Below are 22,499 nucleotides of genomic sequence, written 5' to 3' on the forward strand. Positions count from 1 at the left end.
TCGTATCTTTTTTTTACCAAAAATCACAATGTTTTTGTTTTACACGCATAGTTTATAATTTATAGTTATATAAACAGTTTATGCGTGTTAGTTTTTATAAATATATAATTTAATTGAATGTACTAGCTGTATTTAATACACAGTTCTTATATTTTATATAACCAGCAATACAACAGTCTTTGAATTTATTTAACGCATCGTTAATTTATTTTATTTATATAAATAATTTATAGATACATGTTTATATGTTATTATAAGTAACTAAATAAATATATATTATATTTCTGACTACTATGGCCTTATCCGTATATATCCGTATTATTGCATATATATTTTGTTGCAACGTTGCTGCAATGTTGCATTGTAAGTTTGTTGCAAGCGGACATTTCGCCTTTGCAGCAACGTTGTAGCAACGTTGTTGCACTGTTGCTGCAATATTGCAATATTACAGAATAACATTGCTGCAATGTTTCTGCAATGATTTTGTGCTATATGGGAAAAAGTAGACTTGACAATGATTTTAACTGAGGCTTCTGAGCCGAATAAGACGCACACTTAATTAATTTCATTTTTTTAAGTTTTATTTATAGGGATATTCAAATATTGTATGAACTGAGTGAATGTAAAATCTTTATTTTAATTACCTACAAAAATAAAATACTGTTATTGAAGTATTTATAAACAACTTTTTTTAACTCTGAAATTGCCTTATTATATGCTTATGTAATATAATAAGATTTAAAGCAAAAATAAATTAAAAGTAATAAAAAAAATAAACATTATTGTCTCAAAATTAGTTTAAAAATGAATAATAATCACAAAAAGTAAAATTTCTTAAGATTTACTTTAATCGTAAACATCATAATTTTCTTATATTTGGTTTGTAATTAATCTTTCGACCTTTAGAAATTTCTTAACATTTAGATACAATTTTAGCTTAACTTATTAAAAATTTACAGTATTGAAAATCGTTATTGTCTGGTATACATTTTACATATAACAAACAAATAACATATAGTGATCATGTAAATAAGTTTTATTTACTAACTGCGTTGTTTATAAAAAATTATTTAAAAATATCGATATTCTATAAAACACTGAAAAATTATATCCACCTTACAACAATCTTCTACCGCAATGCAGTATAATGTTGCAATTACATTCCAAAAAAGTTGATGTAATATTGTAATATATATTGTAATAAATTTACAATATTACTGTATTTATTATATAATACACATAAGAATATTTTTATTGTATAAAAACAAATATGTTACACTATATTTTAGTTAAATATTTTTATCTGCGTTATTTATTACTTGTACATTTGATTATCATTAATAAGATAATCACATTTCACGTTCAAAAATTACATAAATTATTTTTATACAATATTTTATTATTAAATATATTTCGTATTAAATTACATACAATTTTGATTTTACAATATTTCTGGAACATTGTCTCATATTATTACAAGCTGATTTATTGCAGATTTGTATCTCTGCAATGTCTCTGTAACTTTGTGTGGTTTGCACATTGAAACATTGATGCAATGTAACTGCAATTATCTGTATTGTGTGGGATAATATACGTTATTTTGAATTCTTTACAAAAATGACTCATACATTTATTTCGTTCAACAAAATTTGTGAACAAACATGTTGCTGTCGATTTTAATTATTATTGTAGACCTTTCTTTTTCTACCTTCTATGACACATCTTTTAAGCATATATTTTAGACGGAAACAGTGTTTTAAATGATAAACTTAAAATTAGGTTTTATTTATTCTGGATTTTATGCGGTTCAAAAATAGCCATTTTTATATTCAGAATATACATATAAATATGCAGATTTATACAATTTTGGTATTTAACTGCGAAATATTTTTTCTTTTTTAACAGGAGCTGATTACAACGCTGTACATTGGATTCTTAGGCCTTATTTTCAGCAGTTATTTTGTATATCTTGCCGAAAAGGACGCAGTTGGACCTAATGGCAAAACAGACTTCGCGAGCTACGCCGATGCGCTTTGGTGGGGAGTGGTGAGTTTTTATCTCGCACTATTGATTATTTTAGCAAATTATTAATTAATAATATGCTATTTAAGATTTTTTTATATTGAATCGAATCAAATTGAATTTTATTTCTTTGTTCAAATTTAACTTGAATCAAATTAGTAAAATTTTATCCGGAGTGAATTAAATCGTTGAAGCATAACAATACAATTATTGTCATGGTAAATTTTAATATATGAATAATTTAAAAAATGTTTATATGTATACGAAAAATTTATATTAACTATATATCACAGATGGTGTATAGTTGGCGCTTCGCGCACGCTACTTACTTTCTTACTTTTACTTTTTGAAAATAAATTACAACGATAATTGCATAGATGATATCTATACAAATTTGACAGCTATCAAAATTCAATCGCAATGACAGCTACTTTTTCAATACGAAGTAAGCGCAGCGAAAGAATTAATCGGCATCGCGGAAAAGCGACAACAATAAATTTCGAGAGATGCGAGCAATTGACTTTACATGCATTTTTTTTTTAGATAGGATGTATTAATTATATAATATAAAGTTATGAAAAATATGATTTTACGAAATTGTTAATATATGTGATTTGTATTTAATTTTTTTGATCATAAAGATTAAAATCTGAATTAAAACTTACCTGATTCCATTCTGATTTTAATAATAGAAACATTTTATTTCGTGTACAAATATGATTTGTTTGGATTTGTATATCTCTACTATTAACTTCACATTTTATTTCTGTTGTATTCTTAAATGTTTTAATTATATTATGAATCTTTCTCTTACTATAGCCAATAGACCGATAGACTGGATTATTTCTATCTTGTCCTGCATTTCGTTGCATAACTGTAAATCTGTAGTTTTTTTAGTTTGATAATTTAAAAAAATTGATGCAGAAAGACTTTATAATTATTTTCTCTTGAATCATTACAAGTGTAAAAATGTTTTATTATTTAAATTTTAAATAATTTTATTATTTAAAAACGCAATTTATTATTTAAGAAATTAAAAAAGAATGCAATAAATTAAGCAATTAAATTAATTCTATGAAAAAAATAACTTGACAAATGTTTGATTAATTGGAGATGTGGAATTTGCGAAAAAAAATTCAAGAATGCGTGATTGCAAAAATAATTTTTTCGCAGTTTACTGTATAATGGTAATGATTATATCTCAACGGAATATTGGTACTGATGCAAATAGGTTCTATTACGCAAACAGCATAAATTACTTATTGGGGTGTAATATGTGCTAATTAATAGATTTAACTAATTATATTTCGTGGGTAAACCATTCACAAAGTAGATGTCAGCGGCTTATGCGGCGAAACTCTCTGGACTAGATTCAATATCATTAGAAATCTACATTGTGTGTATGAAGTAATTTCGTATACTTCAGGAGTATGCTGATGGTTTTAATTATGGATCAAAATTCACATAATTAAATATTTTACAAATATATTAATACATATTAAAATTGCAGAAAATTTGATTTGATTTTTTTGTAATTATTGTAAGATAACATTATTTTTTCAATTATTGGTTGATATTAAGAAAAAAAAAACAGACTGTTATCCTTAATAATACCTTTTTTTAATACTTTACAATTTTTATAAAAAAAATTGAGTTGCGAAAAAATTATTGAAACTTGTATAATATTAGTTTCGAATAATTGCTAATAATTTCCAACAGTTTTCTAGTCCAATATTTTTTGATAAAAGAATACTTCTTTAATCCCTTGAAATTGTGGTACTCTTATAAATGGTATTTAGTAATGTTACATTAAACATACAATACATACACAATTGAAAAGTTTGTTAAATTTAATTAACACATATTGCATGTCCCAAACGGTTCACAGAAATTTTTCTATTAATTTAACATATACAGCATATGCTAGATAGCAACATAAATATATTATATTTCAAGATCAAAATAGATGTAAATTTTATAATCTGACATAATTTTTATGTAACAATTTAATGAGAAAGTTACGTAAAAATAACACATAAAACATGTTACTTTAACACTATTATAATGTTAATGCATGTTGTATGTGGCGAAATGACTATTTATTAGACACGAGGATTGGATTGTAATAATAAACTTTATTGCTAGAGAAAACAACGTGTGGATGTTTTTGACCGTTCTGTGTGGTGTAACCGTCGATCTGCTTGTGTGTTATGTATATGTGTGTATCCGCAAAATATTGCGCCAGTCCTGCCAGATGTCTCTTCTCATGTGACGTCATTGTTTTCTCTTCTTGTCTCCTAATTCTAACACTCCTCTTCAATGACATCGTTGTCATTATTGAATGATACTTTGAGACCGCTTGCTTTTGACAGTTTTCTAAGCTTCACGTATAATATTGCCTTTGTGAGCATATCTGCAATCATGTTCTCCACCATGTCCTTGCACAATACTCAAGTAAGATTTTGTGGGAGCGTCCTAGATGCACACAGATCAAAATGGACACCACCAATCAGATTGCTGAATTAGTTAGTTAGGATAAATTTATAGAATTTGATTGGTGGTGTCCGTTTCGATCTGTGCGCATCTGGGACTTACTCGATTTTGTCGCTTTTGATTAGATCCTTTACAAAATGATATTTCATATCTATGTGTTTTGATCTTTTACTGAATTTCTGTTTGCTAGCTAATTTGATGCAACTTTGGTTGTCTTCGTATATCTTCACCGGTAGTGCCAAATTTTCTTGTATCCTCCAGCAGTTTCATTAACTAGGGTTTCTTGATATCCATCACTTAGAGCGATGTATTCAGCTTCGGATAGTACCACGCACGTTTGCTTTCTGCATGCCCAACTAAATGTGCTTCCATGAGACTTGAATAAATATCCACTGTTCGATTTTCTATCTATTTTGGATTCAGTTTGCGTCTACATATCCAACAAATCCTCTTTCTTCTTTCTTGTTTCCCAGTTTAACCTTATAGTTTGCTGTACATTTGAGATATCTTACTATCCTCTTAGTTTCTGTTCAGTCTGTTTTGGTTCGGTTATTTAATTTCTTGCTTAGTATTGCAACACACTCGCTTGTATGTCCGATCGCGTACTGGTGGCTATATATAGCAGACTTCCCACTAGACTCTGAAAATCTTTTCTTTCTTCTAAATGTCTGTTATCTTCAAGACCTTCATATCCTACGTTTAATGATATACGAGATCCTTTTGCATCCTTCAATCCGTAGATTTCCAAGATATATTCGTTTTCTCTGGTGTATACAATAAACTCTTTCATTGTCGGTCTGCATTTGAATTTCTGAATATTCTTTAATCTTCCCAAGTTTTGTTAATGCGTATGAACTTGATAGAGTATCTTCTAGTTTTATTATCTCTTCTGTGCTACTATTATGTCGTCCACGCAAACTGTTATGTAAGTTTTAATATTTTTGTTGTGTTTTATATAAAAGCATGGATCAGTTTTACCTTGTACATATCCCAGCGTTGTCAGTTTGTCTGAAATGCATTCGTTCCATAAATTTTCCGACTGCTTTAATCCGTAAAAACTTTTGTTTAATTTAAGAATATACATGTTCCTTTCCTTTAGTCTCGTATCCCTTGGGTTATCTCATATATATAGCTTTTGTTATTTCTGCGTTTAAGAATGCGTTCTTTATGTCATAATGCTGTACTTGTAGTTTATCTCTATCTGCTATAGTTAATATAATCCTTAGCGTCCTCTGTTTGACCACTAGTGTAAAGACTTTATGGTGATCTATTCCGTGTTGTTGATTATATCCAAGAGCGACCAATCTAGCTTTGTAACGGACTATTTTTCCTTCTTCATCTTTTTTGATCTTGAATACTCATTTGCATCCTAGAATCTTCGCGTCTTCGGGGAGTTTCACTACCCTCCACGTCTTATTTGCAATCAAGGACTTATATTCCTCGTCAAGTGCTTTTCTCCAGTTATGCTTATCTTTTCTCTTCAGTGCTTCCTCGATTGTCTTCGATTCATCAGTTACATGTATTGTTATGCCTGCATATTTGTCAAATCTTAATAGAGAGACTCCCTTATTTTCTCGTTTTGATCTTCTTGGCGTTTCCGTTATGTTTGGTTTATTTATTAATTGTCTTGTCTCTTGTCTTCCGGCTTGCACTTCCTCTTCTTCTGTAGTTGTATTTCTTTTTTATGGTCTCTATTTCCGTTTCTAGTCCTTTGCTTTTCTTTTCTTTATTTGCCTCCTGCTGTTTTCGCTTTCCATCTAGAAATGTCACGTCTCTGCTGATAATAATTTTGTCTGTTTTTTCATCTAACAGCCTAAATGATTTCGACTGTTCGCTGTATCCGACAAAATGTAACTTTCTTGCCTTATTATCTAATTTACGCCATAGTTCATCTAGAATCTTTGCTTGCATATGCTTCACATCCGAATATATGTATGTTGTCTAAATTTGGTTTCTGCGAGTGCCATTTTTCATATGGTGTGCCGTCACTTGATTTAGTGGGTAGTCTATTCTGTAGATAATTCACCGTTACTACAGCTTCACTCCATTACTTCTTAACCAGTCCGCCATCGATAATCATGCATTTAGCCATTTCAATTAGATATCTGTTTTTTCTCTCGGCCTTCCCGTTTTGTTGTATTGAGTATAGTATCGTGAGTTTTAACTTGATGCCTTCTTCCTTAAAGTAGTCCATTACTTGTTTCTTAACATACTCCTTGCCACGGTCTGACCTTAATATTTTAGGCTTTTTATTGAATTTAACTATTTTGATATATTCCTTGATACGTTTGAAGACTTCCGATTTATGCGTTAATAAGAATACTTCTTTATAGCTGCTGTAGTCATCGATCATCGTTAATACGTATCTTTTATCGCCGGGTGTAATGGTTTGCATTGGACCGCATACGTCACTGTGTATGATTTCCAGGATATCCTTTGTTTGCGTATTTGAGGCAAAAAAAATATTTCCTACTCATTTTTCTTTGAATGCATTTTTCGCAGATTTCTTTAATTCCACAATCTTGTAGCGCAATTCCGTATGCCATGTTTTCTTTTACTAGTCTTCTAATTGCATCCGGTTCCCTATGTTCCAGCTTTCTGCGCCATGTATGAATGCATTTATCTTTTATGTGCTTTTATCGATGATGAAGCTTTATATTCTCAACATATATAAATTTCCTGCGCTTTGTGCTGTAACAACTATCTTCTTATCTTCCAGTATGTTGCATATCTTTTCTTTGAATTCTACCGTGAATCTATTTTCCATAATTTTCTTCACTGATAATAAGTTACCGTGTAGATTTGGTACATACAAAACGTTTCTTAATGTAATTATTCTTTTAGTATTATTGTCGTAGCATATTGATTTTCCTGATCCTATACCCATTACGCTGACTTTCTTTCCGTTTGCTACAGTTACTTTATTTTCCATACTTTTAAATGTTCCATCACTTTCTGTTATTTGTCATGTAACTTGTGGCGCCCGAATCGATGAAATATGCTTCTCTAGAATGTTCTTTGTCATCTATATTAAAACAAATATCCTTAAGATTATCTTTATCCCCAATTACTTTACTTGTCTTTTCATTTTTTTCTTTCCATGTTTTGTATTTTCTGCATTTTTTCTTCATGTAATCTTTCTTTTTACAGAAGAAACACTCTGTAAGGTTCTGTTCCGATTTTGTGTGGTTTCCGCTATCTCGTGTTTTCAATACCTTATTCTGCATTTCATTCGTTGCGACGAAGTTACTTGTTTTTCTACGATATTCGTTAACGAGCTTCCCTTTTACTAGGCTGATAGTTAAGTCCTTCTCGGGTCTACTTTTAAGCGCATTTATTAGACTGTTATACGAATCTGAAAGGCTACCAAGTAACATTGCAATAAATAACTCTTCTTTAATAGTGTCTCCAATAGCTTCTAATTTTTCTTTTATTATTGACATTTTAATAATGTATTCTTCAACGTTACCGTCTTCTACAAGTTTCATAAGCTCTTTAGTAACATAACTTTACTTGATAACGAAGATTTTTAGTTAAAATTTTGTAGCGCTTTTCACATTTCTGCTGCTGTCGTCTCGTTGCGAATGTGTATGAGCTAGTTATCTTCTACCAAGAGTCCGATTGTTGCTCTCGCTTGTGCATCCTTGGTTAGCCATGCCGCACTTGGTTGTGCTGGTCTCTCCTTATTTACCACGTCCCACAGACTTTTCTTGATAAGTAACAACTCTACTTTGTATCTCCATGATTCGTAGTTATCGTTATTTAGTTTTGTGACCATCACACGAGATGTTTCTGCCATTTTTGTGCCTTTAACCTATACCTTACTTTCGCAGCTTTATTTCCTTTTCACTGACTTTCCAATCTGAATCCCTTGTCCGAACTGGGCCCATAACCTGTTGTATAGGGCGAAATGACTATTTATTAGACACGAAGATTGGATTGTAATAATAAATTTTATTGCTAGAACAACGTGTAGACATTTTTGACCGTTCTGTGGTGTAATCGTCGGTCTGCTTGTGTATATATGTATATGTGTATCCGCTAAATGTATCGCGCCAGTCCTGCCAGATGTCTTTTCTCATGTGAGGTCATTGCTTCCTCTTCTTGTTTCTTAATTCTATGTAACGTAACGTATACTATAACATGTTATATGTTACATAAATATATCATATACGTTACATTAATATTATAATAATGTTAATGTAACATGCATAACGTGTTATAACGTACGTTAACATGCTATAATGTTACCTTAACGTTATCATAATGTATTAATATTAATAGGTAAAAATATGTCAATTACAGATCAGCGTAACACAGCACAAACACATAAAAAAGTTAGATTAGATTAAGGTGACAGAAAGACTGCCGAACTTGTAATATACAGGCCGTGTTCTAAAATTCACTGTTCATACTGAAAATCAATAGTTTATGTAACGTGAATTATAGATTTTCAGTACTGGCAATGAATTTTAGAGCTACAGTAGATCGTGCTCGAGATAGTAGGTACCGCGTAATACATGACGCGTTTGTGCTCATGTGCTACCGAACTACCATGCAATTTCTAGCATTACTTGAGAAAATAATGCTAATGTAAGACGGAGTTTTTATTAAAACACATTAATAATATATATACTTCATAAAATAAAGATTTTAGCAATGAGAAGATTTTGCAAAGTTTTCTTGATTTTTGCGAGACACGTCTGGACACGTCGAGATCACGTTAAGAAATAATAGTAACTCTTATATTACAAAATAAATTTAACATTTTTTTCTGTCAATTTTAATAGATAATAAGTCAATTTTTATGGATAATAATTTTAATAAATAAATTCTGTAATTTTAATAAATAAATTCACTAATAGAAAACATATTTATTATGTAAAATTAAAAATGCACATTTTGTGTGTGTGTGTGTGTGTGTGTTGTGCGTTACTTGTTTCACACTTTTTTTTAGTTATTCTAATAATTTAACACTTTACTTGAATTAACACAACAACAATATATTAAGCGTTAACATATTATTGTTGTGTTAATTCAAATGAAGTTAACAGTTAAAGTTACAATCAAATGTGTTTTAAAATAAAAATTTTAACCAGGATATTTTTTAACAAAGAACATAAATTCTTCAATGTTCTGTGTACATTAAAAAGTATTAAAAACTTTGAGATATTATTAGAGAGATTATTAACGGTAACACTCTACTTTTTCTTCTTAATGCCAGCAATAATTGAGAAAGTGATTTTATATTACAATAATTATAAAAAATGCAAAAATATTACATTTTTTAAATGGGTATGTATATATTTGTGAAATATTTAATTTTGTAAATTTGATCCATAACTAGAACTTAATCAATAATCGAGACCTAAGATCATTCCTGAGACCTTACTGATATGTATAGAAACTATGTACGTACAATAAACATGCAATAACATTACATTAAAATTAATTACATATATTAATGTACATTAACGTTGCTTAACATACATTTAATTATGTCGATTTATAATTGAGACTTATCCTTCTCAATTATGTCGACTCATAATTGAGACGTATTTAAACTTTTTTAAATATTTTCAAAATTCACACACAATCTTCCTCTATTTATTGAATATAGAATAGCTTTTCTTTAAAATTATAATATTTACTATTTACACATTGCTGACATTGCAATATTTGTAAATGTTAAAAATTTAATTATTAAATTTACACAAATTCGTGACAATTATTTTGAATGGTCCATAATTGAAACCATCACCTTTGATGTTTTTTTTTTGTATTATAGATCACAGTAACGACGATAGGTTACGGTGATACGGTTCCGCAGACATGGATGGGAAAAATAGTGGCCTCGTGTTTCAGCGTGTTCGCCATATCATTTTTCGCACTTCCAGCTGTGAGTATATAAAAAAATATTAATTTTCTTGCAATATACAAAGTACCTTACGCATCTATTGACTTTTTGTTTAGATTTTTTAATTAATATATCAAATGAAAACGTCGTCAGATGTTTTTCGTTCTTTGCAATTAAATTCAAAAACTTTGTCCCAAATTTTGGGATAATTCAATAAGCTTAATTGAGACGTGTTATTCTATCATTTATTCGTTTTCAATTTCAATTTTCGAGAATCTTCTTTTAAATCGCTTGTAAGCTCTACATGAAATTTTGATAAAGGTAATATTGACTCGAAGAACTTAACAGAAGTTGAATTTTGTATTTGTAATGGATCATCTGTCTCTACACGAGAAATCCAAACAATCGTACCTCGTGAGCCGATGTTTTCGCATTTTTTCCCCAGGGTATCCTAGGTTCCGGCTTCGCGCTGAAGGTACAGCAGAAGCAACGACAGAAGCACTTCAATCGGCAAATACCGGCTGCCGCGATGTTGATACAATGTCTGTGGAGGTGTTACGCCGCTGACAAGGCCATCAACAGCGTTGCTACGTGGAATATCTACATCAAGGATCCAGCCCCGGCCGGCCAGCCCTCGACACCTCTGGGCAAGGTAACGTTTCCCGTTTGCGAGTTCGTGTTAGCGAGAACCGGTGCGCAGTAGCCATATTTAGCTGTTGACTGTTGATGTTCTTAGCTGCTTATACAATGTTCTTGGACGTTTTAATTGACCGTGCCGCGAGCGATTAAAGTAAATGTCCCGGTGATCGAATATGTCCTTATACCTGACACTTACATGGAAATTTATTATTAGATATTAATCTTAAATGTGTTTCTTTTTGTAATATTAGAAATGTAATCTTTTAATATTTTAAGACATTATAAAAACAAGGTAAATTTTCTACATATCTCGTAATGCCAGTAATATTACGGAAATTTTACACAAATATTTGTATTGTACTACAATGTGATACGTATAATATTATTTGAAATATTATTGCTTATCATATAAATATTGCAAGTGAAAGCAGCACTGCTAAATATAGTGCCGTTTCATTTCTCGCAGTTAAAACACATATATAATACGTAGCATTATGATATTTCTTTATAGCTATATTATAATATACAGGGTGTCCCAAAACATGTGGGTCAACGGTTGTAAAAAGATAGAAGGGATCGAGATGAACATAAAAGCCCAATATTGTCTTGGGTTAGGTCCACCAATAATCGAGATATTAATTTTTCAAATTATGCGAATGAGAGCGCGTTGAGGGAAGAGCTCGATCCGCTCGAGACACGGAAGAAAAAATCTATCGTGAATGATAAGCTTTTATTAATTTACCGTTCACAATTACGATATAAATTACTTAAATTATTTGCAGATTCCATACATTAATATCTCGATTATTGGTGAACCTAATACAAGGCAATATTGGACTTTTATGTTCATCTCGATCCCTTTTACCTTTTTACGAGCGTTGACCCATATATTTTAGGACACTCTGTATAATAAAATAATGATAAAATATTTTTTTTAAGGTAAAGCTCCTGCAAAATTAAGCTTTAAAATAAAAATAAATAAATTATATACGGCAACACAATTGCAATATATTTGCAATATAAAAATAACAAAATGATTTAATTTTTTGTAATATTACATAAATATATAGAAAATATTACATTAATTGATTAATACAATTGTGTTATGTTACCATTGTATTAATGTAACTTATTTTAATGAATATTTTAATATAATATATATATATATATATATAGCTACTTTCTACATTACAATCAATGCAATCAGTAAAGGCACACTGATTTTCAATGATGTATTTATAATTTGTCAATCGGTGAAATAAATGTACTGATCTTTCAGTGATCATACACTAATTCTAAAATAAAAATCACTAAAAGGCAATGAATACTCACTTATCACAGCTTTATAGCAGTATACACTGCAAATTAGTAATAATACACTGATTGCAATTTAGAGAGTAATATTCCAAGAATATTCTTGTTATATTTCATTATATTATATTATATTATATTCTATATGGATTATTTTGAATATTATAAAAATTAACGTAAAGAAAAAGGAATTTGTTACACAAGTTACAATTTATATTTTCTTAACGTTGTTAAAAGTCTTGAAAAAACATTTTTAGTTATCAAAGTAATATTTTTTTGTTTGTAGTTTATTTTATAAACAAAGTAAAGAATATTAAACATAATAACAAATATTAAATTAAACATTTAGAATATAAAAGACAAACGTTCTATATTGTTTAAATATTGGTCCATTCAGATGCTTTACAAATTTTTATTATTTTTGGAATAATTTAAAAGCTTTTCGTATTTTTGTGTATTAATAATAACATTTTGCACTTTACATTTCAATTAATTATATAAGATAAATGAAGAGTAAGACGAACATTAATTTAGAATTAATTATATGATTAAATAATATATTTGTCATCGTGAAGATAAATTTATAGTTCAACAATCTTGACTCGCGCATAATCGCATGCTTGGTTACTGGGACATTTACCTTATTGTGCGGCGCCGTCGAGACGAATGCTAATCCGTCGCGAATCTCGTGATCATCCTGTTCAAACATGCGAAAAATTATAGTTCTTTCCCCCCCTTCCCTCCTTGTAAATCTTGTTCGTAGCGCGCAGCCGCGAGCAAACTAATCTAAAATTACTCGTGATATCGCATCCGAGTTAATTGCTGCCAAGATCTCTCGACTTTTACCGCGATTGCATTTCCATGAGCGAGCGGATTGTCGACTAATACCGTTGAGTCGCGGGGGACTTGGTCGTGCTCTAAGCGGATTGCGCGATATCAAATTTGCCTTTTACCGATCTGCCGCGCGAATAAGCGCGAAGTAACTCAGAAGATTAATAACGTGTAAACTGATAATGATTAATTCAATCGAAATAGTAATATAACCAGTAATAACCAATACAAATTATTCAGCATTTTAATAAAAGCAGAAAAGGTGTCGCGAATATATTGGACCTCGTGGTTTTCGAATCTAAATTCGATAATCGAGTGAATTCCAATGCGACAAAAAAGACAAAATGTTCTTGATTGGTTAAAATTTATGTAACGGCAATTAAAACTAATTTTTAATTAGTTTTACATAATTAAATTATATCAATTCGTATTTATCTTCAAGTGTGTTGAAATTCGAGATTGTTAAAATAAAATAAAAGTATCACTTAATACTTGACAAATAAAGTTAAGACTTCTGAGTTTATTGATGAGATTTGCGAACAAGTTCCGCCGCCTAATGTTGTTTTTTATTAATTATTATTGTATTTACCCTTCGACTAAATCCCGGTATCGTGTACCAACTACGACGGCTGTATATTTGTCTGATATTACTTATCCGACAATAATTTGGCAGTGGATGGTTGCAAGCGGAGAATGCGAACTTTTTTGCTCAATGTTCTCAATGTGCCATTATTTTAACCGCCGAAATCCAAGCGATTTTGTTTTTTCCTCCATGTTGCTAGTCACATACGTGTGTTTATGCAATTAAAAATATTCTAGAGGCTTTCTGTACATTATCCCCATTACATACAAAGTAACGAAAGTTGCGCTTTCATTTTTGATTAGTTCAATTTAATTTTATTGCAATTACAGCGGGCAATTTGTTCTTAACGAAATGTTGGTAATAGATTGGTTTTACTTTTTGAATATGTGTATAGGGTATTTTATTTTAAATGATACAATCGATTATGTTGAAGAGAAATATTTCGGGGAAAATGTTTCAAGCAATAGTTATATAATTTAAAAAAATACACATAATATAATTTATTTTTGAACAAAATTAATTTTTTATGTCGAAGGTTATTGCTAGTTTTTGATGGAATAATTTTTTTTACATAATATGACTCCTAATTATTCTACATATAAAAGTATTAAGATAAAGTATTTGAAAAAGCAATATTTTACGAAATATTTTATTCGGATATATTTCTAATATTAAATATTTAATATACATTTCTAATATCAGTATTATTAAATTAATCATTAATTTAATATTATGATACTATTATTATGGTTCAATTTAAAAGTGCATTTCAAGAACAAAAGTAATGACGCGCAAGTCGAAGAATTAGAGAAAAAAAATTATTATTAATATTAGAAAATATTATTTAGACACTAAACTCCTGCTATGACCATTGTCGACCTTTTCATGATTGTAATTGTATTATACACGTCGCGATCTTATTTCAATTATTGTTATAAAATATTTCATAAATTATTAATAACTATACCTTAATATTTTTGCATAGAATAATAAGATGTGTTAATTGGTGTAAAGAAAACGTATAGAGTTTTTTTCAATAGATTATAAGATTTACAATATGCAATTACATTTGTTTAATAACCTATTTTTTATATTAATTAATTTATCTTATTATTTATTCTGTGCATAAAAATATTATGGTACAGTTGGCAAAAAATGAATAGTTCACAAAATATTTTATACTTTATATCGAAATAGGTCAAAATAATATAAAATATCTTGTAAACTATTGATTTTTTAATAATGTTACCGTAACTTTTGTGCAGAATTGGATCAAATATAAAAAAATTATATAATTTTATTTTAAAAATGACGACTATATATTTTTAAAAACCGACTTTTAATCTGGTTTACATATTTTTTCCTGAAACATTTTTTCCAAAAATACTTTTTTCCATAATAATTGATTGTATTAAATGAAATACACTAAAACGAAACACCCTGTGCACATATATACCCTATAATTTCTATTTATTGGTTGGAATGCTGAGCACATGAAATGTTTGCAGATATTTATTAGAATATTTTCACATGTGTGTAACATTTTTCAAACGTAGTCTTTCTTTTAAATAAAATGCCAGTCAGCAAACTTTTTGCATAGTCACGCATTTAGACTTTCTAAAAATTTTGTTTTTTTTTTACATTTGTCACATAAATTGCAAACATTATCGTTTGAACATTGCATCGACTGGCTCTTGTTGTAATTACGTAAACAATACAAATTCTACAAAAAGTCAGTGAATTTTATTTTAACACATACATACATACACATACACACATACGTTTTTTCGTCACATCAACCTTTTTTTAAAATTGAATTTATATTTCAAACATTATTGCGCTTGAAAACTTCAATAGTTGTCAAATAAATTGCTTTCGAACACAATCAAATAACAGATGCGGTATTTTCTGCGCTTGATTTTTCGGGGGAAGCTATGCTTGATTTCCATTGCTTGTGATTATTATTGTCAATTATATTTTTGCATTCGTGCATCAAGTATTGTTATAAAAATTGCTGGGTCAATAGGAAAATGGTATTTACAAAGGATACATTCGAAACATACCTTTCACAACTGCTACTAGCATTAAGAAGACTAGAGGATCAAATTGTGGTCGAAAACCTTTGACAATTTTCTGTGATGGATTGAAAAAATGTACGAAAGTAAAGTTTGGAAAAATATTTATACAATATTTATAAAAAGCGGAAGGATGTATTTTATTAAGAAATAATAATATAAATAGCTGAAGTATTTTCCGTTTTCTGAAGTAATTTGCAATAACTTTGTAAATACTAACAAGGGAACCTCGCGAACATTCTGATTTTAATGAAACTTACCATAAATATAAAAGGGGTAAATACATGAATTTCGAAATTTTCCGTTTGGGCTTAAAAACGATTTAAAGGGGTGAAACCAACCTTTAAAGGTAAAAACATTTTTGCCTTTTCTCGATATATCTCGTAAACTAAACAAAATATCAAAAAATGTTTTATACAAAAGTTTAGAGCATAAATACTTCTATTTAAGTATGTTATTTATTTTTAAAAAAAGTTAAAAAAAATTTTTTTAAGTAAATAACATAGTTAAATAGATTTATGCTGTACAATTTTTGTATAAAACATTTTTTATATTTTTTATATTTGTTTAGTTTACGTTTACAAGATATCGAGAAAAAGCAAAAATGTTTTTACCTTTGAAGGGTGGTTTCACCCCTTTAAACCGTTTTTGAGCACCAACGAAAAATTTCTAAATTCATGTATTTACCTCTTCTACATTTATGCCAAGTTCTATTAAAATCAGATTTTTTGGGTTCGCGACGTTTTTTGTAAGAAAAAAATAGCAATTACTATACTTTAGTTATAATTTATAGTTATTTTTAGCGCTAACTATATATTTACAGTTGTTTTATTTATGCAAATTATTATTAGATTATATTTATTATTATTATCATACAAATAATAGCTAAAAAATATTAAAAACAATAATTAAATTTACTATAATTTATTTTATTTACTACATAGAAACATTAATTTTATTTTTACTATCTATATATTGTGATACATTTTTTGCTACTTTAATATTTAAAGTTGTAATAATTATAATTATGAAATGGAGCTTTTAATCTTAATTATTTTCAAATTGTACATCAAATACTTTTTGCTTTCTTCTGCAGCTATTAATAATCCGACCATGGCTACTTTTAACTAAAAATTTTCAAGAGGCTGCCGTTATTAAGTGAACTTATACAAAATAGATTAAATAAAAATTAACAAGATGCCAGCTATTATTATATTATAAAAAATTACATTACTAAATTTTTTTAATTGAAAAAATTGAGTTTATCTCTGCCGTTTTCTTATTTTTATTCCATCTTTATGTATTCTGTAAAATATCTTTATGTATTCCGTAAATATCTTGTAAAGCTTTACTTTCTTATATTTATTCAGTCATAAAAAATTGTCAAAGACAAGACGCTGTGTAATTTAGTCTTTTATTCTTTAGTCTTTAATCTGATGATAAAATTCAATCTGTGAAAAAGCTTGCAAAAAATCAAGAAAAGATAAAGTGAAAAGATGAATAAGTCAATCGGCACATTTCGGCGCGTTACGCTCGATTACGAAGCGATATATAATAGGAACGGTATCTCCAACGGCATCTGCTGCCAAAATTTTCAACCCCCTCTTTTCAAATTGAAAATCCGCGTGCATTCGCGCAAGCACCGATTTTACGATATTTTTGAGATAGTAAGAACTCCCAGTGACAATTTAACGATGATAAAATATGCCTTAAATATATTTCAGTTGATTTGTGTAAAGAAGATGGTATGTAAATGGTTTATATTTATTTCCATTTTTATTCTCTCTTTTGCATGTTTATTTTTTTCCAAACTTTATATCACCATTTCTGTTACACGACGTGAAACGTCTTATCTTTTACATTATGTAAGTCGGGACCACTTCACTCACCGTGTCTGCTGAATGTATAATATATGCATATTGAAAGATATATTCAACGCTGCCACAAGAAACGTACTTTCTCGCCGCACGCTTAATGTAACTGTGAGAATGGTCAATTTTAAGTCTGAGCCTGTCCGCAAATGCGCCACCGCGGGCGCGTTTAAAATTTAACCCTCAGAACGTAATAATAATTTACACGACTGACATGCAAAAAAAAAATTGATACGACAAAAATCGTTAGACAGTTGTCATTAAATAATGAAAATATTGTATTGTGTCCTGAGATTTAAATTTCATAGCGTAATATCGATTTATATTTACTGCCGTACAAATAACATTTAAAAATATATAATTTTCTTACTTTCCTTATCTTAACAATTTTTTTTTTTTATTTGTCACATTTAATTTCGGACGTTTGAGATTAAACGTTGGATAACGTATAAAACTCGCTACTTCGTGAATAATAACTGAAAAAAAAGTTTACGCGAAATCTATGACATTAAATATTGTGTACTTAAATCATAAAAAATCACGCCATATTCTGACGTTCGTACGAAGTACGAATCTGTATATTCGTCTTTGCCGGAGATTTTTTGGATTTTCAAGTGAAACGTGAAACAAAAACAAGCGTTTGTGAAGCCATTGCACCACTTATTCGCTTCAATGTTGTATCCTCCATCTACTCTCGGGACACATCATTTTCTTTTAACGTCGCAGCTACAAATGCCAACTAAGACGAACGAGATACTTACGGAGTTTTGTTTTTTCTTCCTTCTGACGAACGAGACGGTCTACCCGCGCGCGTTCCCACAAGTTACTTCTTCTCGAACGAACGAAGGCTTTGCGTAAGCTTCTTCAGGCTCGCTTATGAAGGAACAATATAATCGTCTACTTGATCGCGTTTTTGCCTTGCCTTCGTATCTCTAGCTTTTATATTCCTGCACTTTATGTATTCTTCCTCTCTAAAGATAGCGATCGGTGTCGTGTGATAAAAAAATAACTTTATCTTACTTAGAGACATTTTGTAGCATGCATGAGTCTGAATTATATATTCCTAGCTCTGTGTGTGTGTGTGTGTGCGTGTGCGTGTGTGCGCGCGCGCGCTCGCGTGCGTGCGTTTACGTGTGCGTGTATGTGTGCTTACTCCTTGTCTCTGCATCTTAGCCTTTAGAGAGGCACCTTGAAATCTCGCTCGCGAATTCGCCATACAAAAATGGGAATTTACGTCGGTCGTGCGGCTCGACAATTCTATGTACGAAGAGTATACGGTGTCACGGGAATACAGACGCTTTCTTAACAAAGATTCTCCTAACAGGTCGAGAAGGTACTTTCAGAATACATTTTGCCGAATGAAAGGCGTGTTTTTTTTTCCTACATAAGATACCTTTGTTTGCATTAATAAAACAAGGTTCCGTATTTACAAGGTAAATCTGCCGAGAATGAGAGAAAGAGAGAGGAAAAACGTAGACTTTACGTAACATCCTCGGCATATGTATATCCCCGGGGATTCCGCGATGGGTCCGGGTCATATTGAATTGTTTTCGCGCTAAAAGGATGCCATGAATGATATCGGCCCGCGACCAACGTAATTTCCCGCAGAAGACTTTCGTTCCGGGCGTCCCGACGGGAGAGATCGTTGCATTTTGCATAACATATCTTTCGGGTGACGATGTTGATGATAGCTGTGATGATGGGCTCGTTGTTTAAAAGAAAAAAAGAAAGTGTTGTGTGTGTGTGTATGTATGTGTGTGTAAGAGAGAGAGAGAGAGAGAGAAAGGGGGGAGGGAGAGAAATAAATGGGCCGAATATCTGGCCAGTAGGGATAGTGCATGTTGTGTTCGATGTGTGTTGTAACGGGAGGGCACCGGGGGTTCAGTCTCTGATGATCCAGGTGGCAAAGAAGGCGAGTGTGCTGAAGAGGCGGAAGTCGCGGAACCGAATGGACGTCCAGCAGCAGCAGCAACAACCGGCCCTGCCGCCCGTCACGATATCAGGCGGCATATCGGCCGGTGCCGGGACCGGACAGAACGACGGGCAGAATCAGCGTCTTGAGAATGAGGGGGACGTGGTCTTTTACATGGAGGAGCCCAAGGTGGGCACGCCGAATCGCGCCAGGCGCGACAACCGGTGAGCGGCATACATCTAAGAAAGTTTTACATTAGAGAGAGAAAGTAACAAAGGGAGAAATGCGTTGGGACGTTATGATTAATCCTGGAAATTAGAAGTGCGAATCAAACGTTTGCGAGGTCGAATCGAATCGAATCGAATTCGAGTCGAATTTTTAACAACGTATTTGAAATCAAACCGGAACGAATCAAATTTGAACAAAATTTTCCAGGATTTACATGTTGCATGCTAATTCCAACGTAATAAAGTATTCCATCACCATCGCTAAGAAAGGGGTATTTAAGGATTTATTCACAAATCAAGAGAGTATCGTAGCTCTCAGAGCCCAATGCATGTAAACAGCAATGTTTGCGAAACGTCGCGTCGGCACAACGCTGTTTCAATACGCGGTATTCATCCGGAAACCTTTCATGATGATAGAATAAATAACCGCAAAAACCTCAGTAATGAAATATTTTTTTATGACGTTGCATTTTTTTTAATAAACAAAAAAATAATTATTGTAGAAGATATAGAAAATAATCATAAAAAATGATGTTTTAAATGAAAATTTATAAATACTAGATTAATTAGATAATTATAGTGAGTAAATATATATTGAGTTGATAAATGCGTATGTGAATAACTTCTTTTTATACTAATAAATTACTAATAAATATTTTAAACATATATGATATGTTTAAAAAATAACAAAATTATTTAAAAATAACAAAAATATTTAAAAAAAATTTTTTATGTAAGTTACGAGTAGCATTTTCAGGCTGCATATCTATCAGGTGTCTATATTTCATGAGAATTGGATATAGATGGTGCAAATTACAATGTTAGTCCAAGTAATATTATTTTAGTGCAGTTCACAATAAAATAATATAATAAAAAAGAATTTTTGAATTTTGTTTTAAATTTTATAAATATATGTGATTCAAACCTATGAAATATTGAAGTGTTAAAATTTATAAAGACGATTCTTCTGTCGTGTACAATGTTTTTTTAATAGTTTGTGAGATAAAAACGGTAGAATAATTAGAAAATTGCTACATTCATGCACGTTGATATAAAATGGGTCACGTGGGAGATGTAAATTAAGCAAAATCAATACGAGATAAATAAATCAAAATAGATAATTGATTGAAAACTATTGATAATTGATAAATTTTTGATAAATTTGAATAGAAAAGTCTTTTACCATTTTGCAATTTTCGCAATAGTTGATGAGTTATTGATTACACAAAAAATGGTGTTTCTTTTTAAAATGAGTAAAAAATGAGCCAATTCAACAATTCTGATCTTGGATTTGAATTCAGCGAGTCAAAATACATAAGGATTAACTAATCTGGTCCGCCGGACCAACCACTTTTTTATGTGCTTGTGTAATCAACAACTTGTTAACTATTGCGAAAATTGCAAAGCGGTAAAGGACTTTTCTATTCAGTTTAAGTCGCTTTACCTGCTTGTAAACATTAACGGAAGATTTACACGACACCGTGTATATGTATACATAAGTATAAAGGATATATCTCTTTAATAATAATTTTTATAAGTTGAGATGAGAAAATATTGGATAGGAAATAATATTTTTAAATCCAGAATTAGAATTTTTTTAATACAGTTGAACTCTGTTTAACTCGAGTTTAAAGGGAATGGAAAATAATTCAAATGTTAAACAATTACATAGGGCCACAAAAAAATAAAAGTATGTTCCCCTGTGCTGGGAACTAGACCCATCTATCTTTATGTATTTTGACGCACTGAATCCGAATCTGACACAAAAATATGGGGGGGGGGGGAGGCAATCGACTATTTGTCGAGTTATAGCCAATTGTAGATCAAAAACCCCCAAAATTTAGGATATTTGGATATGATCAAAGACCGCTTGTTAGAAAGGTGACAAAATAACATTTTTGAACTGCTTCTACATCTCATCTTTACTACAGTATTTACGTCATCTCATATTTAGCCTGCTTCCTTACTCTTTTGTTTTCTAACGGCCTGCGTAAAGGGTTCTTTCTTTCACGCTTATTTCTTTTCACCGGCATTTCTCTTTTCAATGTCCAGCAAAAGTCGGCCATCATATTGACGTCCCATCTTCCTTGATACCGCCTTTCCGTTTCTTTAATACCTCGGTGGAATCTTTCACCTTGTTCTTCACTGAAGTCCCCAAGATTTTCAGGGAAGTGGTCAATGTGTGATTTAAGGAAATGAATTTTTAAACTCATGAGACCTAATTCTATATCACAATGTTTTTCTAGTCTTTACTTTTTGTGTTTCTTACTTTCCTAAAAATTTTTCTACAATTTCTTTGAAGCTGAGCCACACTGCTTTCTCGGTATAAGTTATTTTAATAATAATGAATATTTTATTCTTCAATAAAATACGAATTTGCGATACATCAAATATTTCTTCCTTCAGCTTAGCTTCGGATATTAGTCCGAACGTCTGCCTCAAATATTCGAAGCATTGTCCTTCTTTCTCAAGAGCTTCGACGAACTGTTTCATTAAACCTAGTTTAATGTGAAAGAGAGATGGAAGAATTGGAATGGCGGTATCAAGGAAGATGGGACGTCAGTATGATGGTCGACTTTTGCTGGACATTGAAAAGAGGAATGCTGGTGAAAAGAAATAAGCGTAAAAGAAATTCTTTATAGAGGTCGTTTGAAGACAAAAGAGTACGGAAGCGGGCT

The 22,499-nt window shown here is 30.7% G+C and overlaps 1 protein-coding gene across 6 annotated transcripts in view; it reads left to right on the forward strand.

Annotated features, from left to right (window-relative positions):
- Nucleotides 1–22,499, forward strand: part of LOC105838285 (potassium voltage-gated channel subfamily KQT member 1) — an 87,904-nt gene that overhangs the window by 35,293 nt on the left and 30,112 nt on the right. For 2 of the 6 annotated variants that reach the window (XM_036291240.1, XM_028189079.2), the window contains exons 6-10: nt 1,906–2,046; nt 10,304–10,414; nt 10,818–11,024; nt 17,536–17,556; nt 19,568–19,818. In XM_036291240.1, coding sequence (XP_036147133.1) covers nt 1,906–2,046; nt 10,304–10,414; nt 10,818–11,024; nt 17,536–17,556; nt 19,568–19,818 — 731 coding nt within the window. The remainder of the gene's footprint in view (nt 1–1,905; nt 2,047–10,303; nt 10,415–10,817; nt 11,025–17,535; nt 17,557–19,567; nt 19,819–22,499) is intronic. The other 4 variants (XM_012683740.3, XM_012683737.3, XM_028189080.2 and 1 more) reach the window with 3 other exon arrangements.

This window comes from Monomorium pharaonis, chromosome 8 (genome assembly GCF_013373865.1).
Source record: "Monomorium pharaonis isolate MP-MQ-018 chromosome 8, ASM1337386v2, whole genome shotgun sequence".
In the NCBI taxonomy this organism is placed as follows: domain Eukaryota; kingdom Metazoa; phylum Arthropoda; class Insecta; order Hymenoptera; family Formicidae; genus Monomorium; species Monomorium pharaonis.